Genomic DNA, 9284 nt, shown 5'->3' on the forward strand with positions numbered 1-9284 from the left:
TAGTATTAAGGTTATTATAGGTAGAATAATAGTGTTAAATATTATCAATAATAATCATTCCAGTAAAATTAATTGATATTTAAATGGTGATTTTAATAATACTAATATAAAGACTAGAATGTAAAAAAAATAGTGATAACGTTAGCATAATAATTCTAATAATGATAGTTAGTAATAGTATTTTCAAATATAGACTTATGGGTATTACTATTGAACATAACAAGATTTAGTGATAATACTAATAATATCATTGTTACAATAATATTATTAATAATAATAATAATAACGATTATAATAGTAATGATAATAATAAAAACATAGTACTGATTATAACATTTATACGCAAGCTACCAGTCATCTTCTTCATTCTCCTAAATGTAAACTGTTATGCTTCAAAACCCATCAATCTTAGTTGTTGGTGTTGTGTTATTATGGTATAAGATCAACTGACGATTAAACGAAAAAAAGAAAGGGACCCGAAGTCATACCGAAACAGTTTGGCGGCGTCGAAGTTCCGGCGTGGAAACAAGCTCCGACAACGTGCGGATTTTTCCGGCGACTGCGGCTGAGGGTGTTCGATTGAATATTAACTTTGAACATGTATTTAAAACGAGAGTTTAAACGAGGACACAGAATATCAAGGAGTCATACCAAAACGTGACGACTCGTGTCGAGTTTCGACGTGAGACTTAGGCAGCGTCTTCCTTCTCCGGTGAGACTCCGGCGATGCCTCTGACAACGTACTGATTCCTTCGAAATATAGAGTGAGAGAGGGAAACAGAAACAACTGGTTAAGATGAATGATCATCAAAGTTGACATGTTAATCGGAAAAAAGGACGAAATATACCGAAACGAAGAAAGAGAAGTTTCCGTTAATCTCCGCTCGGTTCCAGCTCCGGTGAGTTCAGTTTACTCCGGCAAGGTGCAACGATGTTCGAACAGGATTGTGTGGAGAAATGGAGGTGAAGTCTTCGGTTTTTTTTTATAGCGTTGGAAGGTTCCGCAATTATAAGGAAACGACCCTTGATTGACGAGGAAAAGGAAACGACGTATAACTCCCGAGTAATCAGCGAGAATAAAGAAAGAAAGAAAGTTGACTTTGGCTGGTTGTTCGCTGTCAACATTTAGGCGGCAACTCTAAAAAGGAAGTTCAACGTAAAGTGCGTATAAGAATTAAATGTTTCCATAAATGTCTGAATGAGGCCCTTGGCCGACCGGTTAGTATGTTTGTGTGAGTGTCGGAGGTCGCGGGTTCGAGACGTGCAAGGGGGCGGATTCATACAAGGAATCCCCCTTTTTATCTGGTTCAATAACAAATTTTTCACCTACGATCCCTGTAGTTTCCCCAGTTGACTAACCAGACTAACTGAGATCCTCAACTCAGTTAGCTGGTTCCCTTAGAAAGTAGATAACCTTGTTAACTTAACTTAGTTATTTTTTTAATTACATATAAGATTTAACTAACTAGGTTAGGTTTAAACTAACTTTATTACTAGAAACCAAATTTTTTTTATTTCTTTTATTTATTTACAATATTAATTTATTTATTTAATATTAATAAATATTATAATTATTTGTTTTGACCCAAATTTTGGGTATTTACCGAATTAACGCACGAATTCCCGATGTTTGTCCGGTTTAGGGTAATCTCTTGATACGAACATGATTTGAGAGTTTAAATTAGGATTTCTTCCCACTGATTATACATGATTAAACTTGTTTAACTTGTTTTCAAATGAAATTGATAATAAGTGCATAACATAGTATAATAACAAGAATATGATAAAAATAATGCATTTCCATTATGATTTCAAGTCTCGGATTACAATTTGGAAATGAAATTGAATACAACGAAGGTACAAATTACAAAAATAGAAAGTACAAGTCGACTTGCTAAAAATGGAAAGATTGAAAATGCGAGGCTTTACAGTCTCCCCTACTTTAGGAGATTTCGTCCTCGAAATCTTAGGAAGAAGACTGATTAAAAAGATGTGGATACTTTGCCTTCATGTCGCTTTTGAGTTCCCAAGTAAACTCAGCACCACGCTTTCCTTCCCATCGTACTTTGACAATGCGAATTTTGTTGCGTCTGAGCTGCTTGGTACCTTGATCCACTATTTCAACTGGTCTTTCCACGAAATGAAGCGAATCGTTGATTTGCAAGTCGTCGACTGGGACACGAAGTCCTTCTTCAGCTAGACATTTCTTGAGATTCGAAACGTGAAATGTCGGATGAACGTTACTCAGTTCCTGTGGTAGATCCAGCAAATATGCTACCTTGCCAACTCGTTCGAGGATCTTGAAAGGTCCAACGTAACGAGGGGCAAGTTTACCCTTTTTACCGAATCGAACAACTCCTTTCCATGGAGATACTTTAAGTAATACCTGATCTCCAACATTGAATTCCAAGGGTTTGCGTCTTTTATCTACGTAACTCTTTTGCCGACTCCTGGCCTTGAGTAAATTATCACGGATTTGAAGAATCTTGTCCGTGGTTTCTTGAATAAGCTCAGGACCAGTGAATTGCTTATCACCAATTTCGTGCCAACTGATTGGTGATTGACATTTTCGTCCATATAATGCTTCGAATGGGGCCATTTGAATGCTGGAGTGATAGCTGTTATTGTACGAGAATTCGACCAGAGGCAAATGCACATCCCAACTACCACCAAAGTCAATGACACAAGATCGAAGCATATCTTCGAGAGTTTGAATGGTACGCTCAGTCTGTCCATCTGTTTGAGGATGGAAGGCTGTACTAAGATTTAAATGAGTACCCATAGCTGATTGAAATGTTTGCCATAAGCGAGACGTGAAACGACCATCACGGTCTGAAATGATGTCACGGGGTATGCCATGACGACAGATGATTTCATCGGTATAGACTCGAGCAAGTTTTTCAACTTTGAAGTCTTCACGAATAGGTAAGAAATGGGCTGACTTGGTCAAATGATCAACGATGACCCAAATACTATCATTACCAGATGGGGTTCGAGGAAGTTTAGTTATAAAATCCATTGCAATGCTATCCCACTTCCAAACAGGAATTTCTGGTTGTTCAAGCAAACCAGAGGGACGCTGATGCTCTGCTTTAACCTTCGAGCATGTAAGACATTTTGAGACATACGAGGCTATATCAGTCTTCATGCCAGGCCACCAATAAGATGTTCAAATATCATGATACATCTTATCAGCACCAGGATGAATTGAGTATTTAGACTTGTGAGCCTTGTTCATGATAAATTCACGAAGATTATCGCGATTTGGTACCCAAATGCGATTAAGATAATATTGAAGTCCGTCTGACTTTGTCACAAGTTGGTCCATAGAGGTACCACGGATTTCGACGAGCAGACTTCCTTCGTTAGCTGACGCGAACTGTGCCTCACGAATACAATTGTGAAGGTCACTTGACACTTGAAAACAACGTATATGATAGGAATGAGCCTTACGAGTCAGGGCATCAGCTACGACATTCGCCTTTCCAGGATGGTAGCGAATCTCGCAGTCGTAGTCGTTAAGTAATTCCACCCAACGACGTTGACGCATATTTAATTCTTTTTTATTGAAGATATGTTGTAGACTTTTGTGATCGGTGTATACAACACATTTCGTACCATATAGGTAGTGACGCCATATTTGTAATGCGAAAACGACAGCACCAAGTTCAAGATCGTGAGTAGTGTAATTTTTCTCATGAATCTTTAATTGGCGAGAAGCGTACGCAATGACCTTGCCTCGTTGCATAAGGACGCAACCAAGACCACGATTTGATGCATCGCAATATACTACGAAGTCATCATTTCTGTCAGGTAGGGTTAAGATAGGAGCATTGCAAAGCATGTCCTTGAGGGTTTGAAAAGCTTCTTCCTGCTCGTGACTCCAAACGAAAGGTTCTTCCTTTTGGGTCAACATAGTGAGGGGAACAACTATCTTAGAAAAATTTGAGATGAATCGACGGTAGTAACCCGCCAATCCTAGGAATGAACGAATTTCTGATGGGTTTTTAGGTGCGATCCAACTTTTGACTGCTTCAATTTTAGCAGGGTCGACATGAATACCTTTTTCGCTAACGACATGTCCAAGGAATTGGACTTCCTTTATCCAGAATTCACACTTTGAGAACTTTGCGTATAAACGTTCACTTCGCAAAAGTTCGAGTATGAGACGTAAATGATGCTTATGATCGACTCGAGATTTAGAATAAATTAGAATGTCATCAATGAAGACAATCACGAATCGATCTAGATAAGGTTTGCAAACACGATTCATCAAATCCATGAACACGGCGGGCGCGTTAGTCAGACCAAAAGGCATGACTACGAACTCGTAGTGTCCATAGCGTGTTCGAAATGCGGTTTTTGGGATATCCTCTTCGAGGACACAAAGTTGATGATTGCCAGATCGAAGATCGATCTTGGAGAAACAACTTGCACCTTGGAGTTGATCAAAGAGGTCGTCAATGCGAGGAAGTGGATATCGATTTTTGATAGTAAGCTTATTGAGCTCACGATAATCGATGCACATTCGAAATGAACCATCTTTCTTTTTAACGAATAGAACAGGAGCAACCCAAGGAGAAGTACTGGGTCGAATGAAACCCTTGTCAAGAAGCTCCTGAAGTTGGCTGGTAAGCTCTTGCATCTCAGATGGTGCAAGGCGATAAGGAGCTCATGCAACAGGAGTTGCACCAGGCACAAGGTCGATACGAAAGTCAACTGACCAAGGAGGAGGAGGACCAGGTAAATCCTCAGGAAAAACGTCTGGGAAATCACACACAACTGGAACATCGCTTACGCATTTTCCCTTGCCCTTTTCTTCCACTACATGGGCTAAAAAGGCAAAGTACTTTTTACGTAAGTATCTGTTCGCTTGGGTGCATGACATTAGCTTTAGACCATTGGAAGGTCGATCCCCATAAACATGTAGGGTATCGCCTGATGGAAGAGGCAAACGAACGTATTTTTCGAAACAGGCAATTTCAGCATGGTTCTTTCGAAGCCAATCCATGCCAACTATGATATCGAAACTACCCAACTCCATGGGTATGAGGTCAATTGAAAAGGCATGATCATTCAAAGTGAGAGTACAATTACGAAGAACAGAATCGACACGAATAGACTTGCCATTGGCAATTTCGACTGGGAATGACTTAGGTAGTTTTGAGCGTGCGCATTTTAACAATGGTTCAAATTCTACAGATACAAAACATTTATCTGCACCAGTATCAAATAAAATAGAAGCATACAAATTATTAATGAGGAATGTACCGTTCACAACTTCATTGTCGTTGCGTGCTTGCTTAGCATTGATAACGAATGCACGGCCATGTGGAGGCTGCTGCTGTAAATCTTGCCTTAATTGAGGACACTGAGGTCGTAGGTGAGATGGATCCCCACATTTGAAACATGCCCTGACAACATTTGCTGGCTTTGGGTTTTGGGGTGGCATAGGGTTGCTGCGACAGTATGGTGCCAAATGCCCATATCGGTTGCAGGAGGTACAGTGTCTACATGGGCTCGTGGTTGGGTGATGAAAGTGGCAAATTGTGCACTTAGGGTTTGTTCCTGTGTATTGCTTCTTTTCTGGGTTCACTAGGTTAGGTTTTGGGTTTACAACTGGTATAACAGCGTTGCCAACTGGGGGTTGGTAAGCACGCCTCTTTCCCCTGTTGTTGTAAGGTTGGTGGGTGATTTGATGAGCGGGTTTTGAGGAGGGTGTAGGTTTAGATGCTGCTGCAATTTGTTTATCACGAACTCGATTATTATTCAAACTTGCCGCGAGGCGATACACATCCTCAATGTTATCCAACTTAGCCGCCTCGATGGTATCATGCATCGTAGGAGGCAACCCATTAATATACTTCCGAATGGTGCGATCTGTGGTCAACACCAAATGAGGCACGATAAAACATAACTGCTTGAACCGGGTAGTGTATGCAAGGTTTTCATCTCCAATTTGTTTGAGAGTCCAGAACTCTTCTTCTAACTTCTGCTGCTCATGAGAAGGGCAGAATTCCTCCATCATAAGCTGTTTGAGTTCTTCCCAAGACAACGCGTAGGCTAGCTCATTGGATCGAATGTTTCTCTCGTTAGTCCACCAGTCTAGTGCCCTGGCTTGGAAAACACCAGTGGCACTTCGAACCTTGAGCTCCTCTGGGCATTCACTATTTATGAATGTGACCTCTATGCTGTCAAACCATTCCAACATAGCTGTCACACCATCCTTCCCAGTGAAAGTTTTGGGGTTACAGGCAGTGAAGTGTTTGTAGTTGAATGAGACGGGTTTAGGCTGAACTACGCGAGAATCACCAGAATGATTTGGAGTGCTAGAGGCTTGAATCTCAGACACTATCTTTGGCACGATTCTGGCAATATGATTTGCCATGAACGTCATCATTTTCTTTTTGGAATTAGCCTTGGATTTTCTGGGAGAGTGAGAGAACTGGCGAGATGACGACATCTAGAAATTCAAAACAAGAAATGGACGAGACTTTAATCATAATGTTTTTGTTTAGGAAAATTGATTTCATGTATGCATCACATAGCACATTGTTTTTCACATGAATTGTCAAATAGTTTCACATAGAATAACATAGCATTGCACATAGAATAACATGATGTTACACATAGAATATCATGTATGATGAAAGCAAGATAAATTTAGTTTGTTCACGATGGAGTAATTATTAATTGTTTTAGATTGCGATAATAACGTGATTTGGGTTCCCAAACTTGAAATGAAGATAACGCTCAAATGTAAATCCGATAATAATTGAGATAACATAAAAAGAGATTTATCATAAAAATATGGATTGTCACGGAACGTAACATAAGACTATTCCAAAGTGAATCGAAATCCTTTTCGAATTAAGGAGACGTGCTTTGCCCTAATAGACAAATACTCTCATCGAGGAGCGACTAACGGTATTTGTCCTTCCAGTTACTACACGTCCTTAATCGATTGGGAAAATCGAAACTTTGGCGAGATTGAAAATCAAGGAATGGGACTAGTTAACAAGATGCGAGTTTCACCTCTAACTTGATAACATCGTACCCTGATGTGGTTGGTACTCATCCAAAGATAAGAGTCCACTAGAATATGAAATGGAAATTCCCATCAAGGTTTGGATGTCACTCCTAACTTGAGGGTAGATTTCGTGCAAAAATCAAATTTAAGCTGAATGAAAGTCATCACCAAATATGGGAATCACCCCTGTTTTGATGAATCATTTTGATTGTGTTACATGAGTGTCTTCAAAGCTTCCATGTGTGTATTGTGTTAGCCTTAGGAAAGGCTTGTATATTAGAAGTCCAAAAGAATAGAGGGAAGCAAGGAAGAGAGAAGGGAATATTATCTTAAACAACAAATAAATGAGAAAGCTCCTAAACTATAGACTAGGTAAAAGTATTCCTACTTTTCCTAATTCCCTATAGTTATGGCTCTGATACCAATCTGTCACACCCCAACCGATGGCGGAAACATCGGGATGAGACGTACAAACTGTTTCAAAGACATCATAACACTAAATGTGACAATATAATTTAAATTTCATTTATTAAAATTGCTAAGTTTCATACAAAATGTCATAAAAGGGAAATAACAAACATCAAACATAGTTTATTGTAATGTGGGTTTCTAAGTCCTCCTAATCAATTCTTCAACTCTTGAATCCTCATCCTGCAGTATGCATTAAAATATAATCAACAAAACATGTTGGCGAGTATACAAGTTTGATAATAGTATAATATGTTTGAAATAGATTAACATGCTCAAATCCACGTGACTAAGTGATTTCATATTAACAGTTATACTCGTAACGATGAAATCTATGTGTTCAAACCAAAGTTTAACGCAATTAACATAGCCTAACCCTAGAAGGGTGGTATATGAGTAACATAGAATAAACCTAACAATACCCATAATATTATGGGAGGGGCGTTTCTCAACCTACAGCGCTGCCATTGTTAGGGGAGGCTTGCAAAGTTAATGAACACACAGTCATAAATGTTTAACAGTAGCATAACGTGATTAACATGAGTCAAATAGATTCACATGAAAGGTGGATTGAGGGCGCAAAAATGTTTAACATAGTGTGTTTGATATAGAAATGCATACAGCACCCAAAATGTGATAAAATAGAAAACGGGTCATGTATACTCACCTTAGATTGCGTTGCGTTTCTTGGTAAAGAAGAGGAGTAGAAAGATTATCCAAGAGTGTGCAAGAGATTATCCAAGTGATTACCCTAATTGATCGAGATATGTTAATATGGTTTGATTTGTGTTAATGATAAAAAAGGTGACTTAAAGTGGTTTAATAGGATGACGTAGTATTCCAAATATTATTGAGAATACCATTATTTAATATCGCTAACCTTACTAAAATTTAATAGTATTAAGGTTATTATAGGTAGAATAATAGTGTTAAATATTATCAATAATAATCATTCCAGTAAAATTAATTGATATTTAAATGGTGATTTTAATAATACTAATATAAAGACTAGAATGTAAAAAAAATAGTGATAACGTTAGCATAATAATTCTAATAATGATAGTTAGTAATAGTATTTTCAAATATAGACTTATGGGTATTACTATTGAACATAACAAGATTTAGTGATAATACTAATAATATCATTGTTACAATAATATTATTAGTAATAATAATAACGATTATAATAGTAATGATAATAATAAAAACATAGTACTGATTATAACATTTATACGCAAGCTACCAGTCATCTTCTTCATTCTCCTAAATGTAAACTGTTATGCTTCAAAACCCATCAATCTTAGTTGTTGGTGTTGTGTTATTATGGTATAAGATCAACTGACGATTAAACGAAAAAAAGAAGGGGACCCGAAGTCATACCGAAACAGTTCGGCGGCGTCGAAGTTCCGGCGTGGAAACAAGCTCCGACAACGTGCAGATTTTTCCGGCGATTGCGGCTGAGGGTGTTCGATAGAATATTAACGTTGAACATGTATTTAAAACGAGAGTTTAAACGAGGACACGGAATATCAAGGAGTCATACCAAAACGTGACGACTCGTGTCGAGTTCCGACGTGAGACTTAGGCAGCGTCTTCCTTCTCCGGTGAGACTCCGGCGATGCCTCTGACAACGTACTGATTCCTTCGAAATATAGAATGAGAGAGGGAAACAGAAACAACTGGTTAAGATGAATGATCATCAAAGTTGACATGTTAATCGGAAAAAAAGGACGAAATATACCGAAACGAAGAAAGAGAAGTTTCCGTTAATGTCCGCTCGGTTCCG

General features: G+C 38.5%; 1 protein-coding gene across 1 annotated transcript; it reads right to left on the minus strand.

Moving 5' to 3' along the window:
• Positions 1-4672: 4672 nt before the first annotated feature.
• On the minus strand, positions 4673-6463 carry LOC110866625. Its single transcript, XM_022115768.1, has 2 exons — positions 4900-6463; positions 4673-4824 (listed from the first exon to the last, which is right to left on the minus strand). The coding sequence occupies exons 1-2, from the start codon at positions 6461-6463 to the stop codon at positions 4673-4675; spliced, it is 1716 nt and encodes a 571-aa protein (XP_021971460.1).
• Between the last annotated feature and the right edge of the window lie 2821 nt (positions 6464-9284).

This window comes from Helianthus annuus, chromosome 7 (assembly GCF_002127325.2).
Source record: "Helianthus annuus cultivar XRQ/B chromosome 7, HanXRQr2.0-SUNRISE, whole genome shotgun sequence".
Classification (NCBI taxonomy): Eukaryota; Viridiplantae; Streptophyta; class Magnoliopsida; order Asterales; family Asteraceae; genus Helianthus; species Helianthus annuus.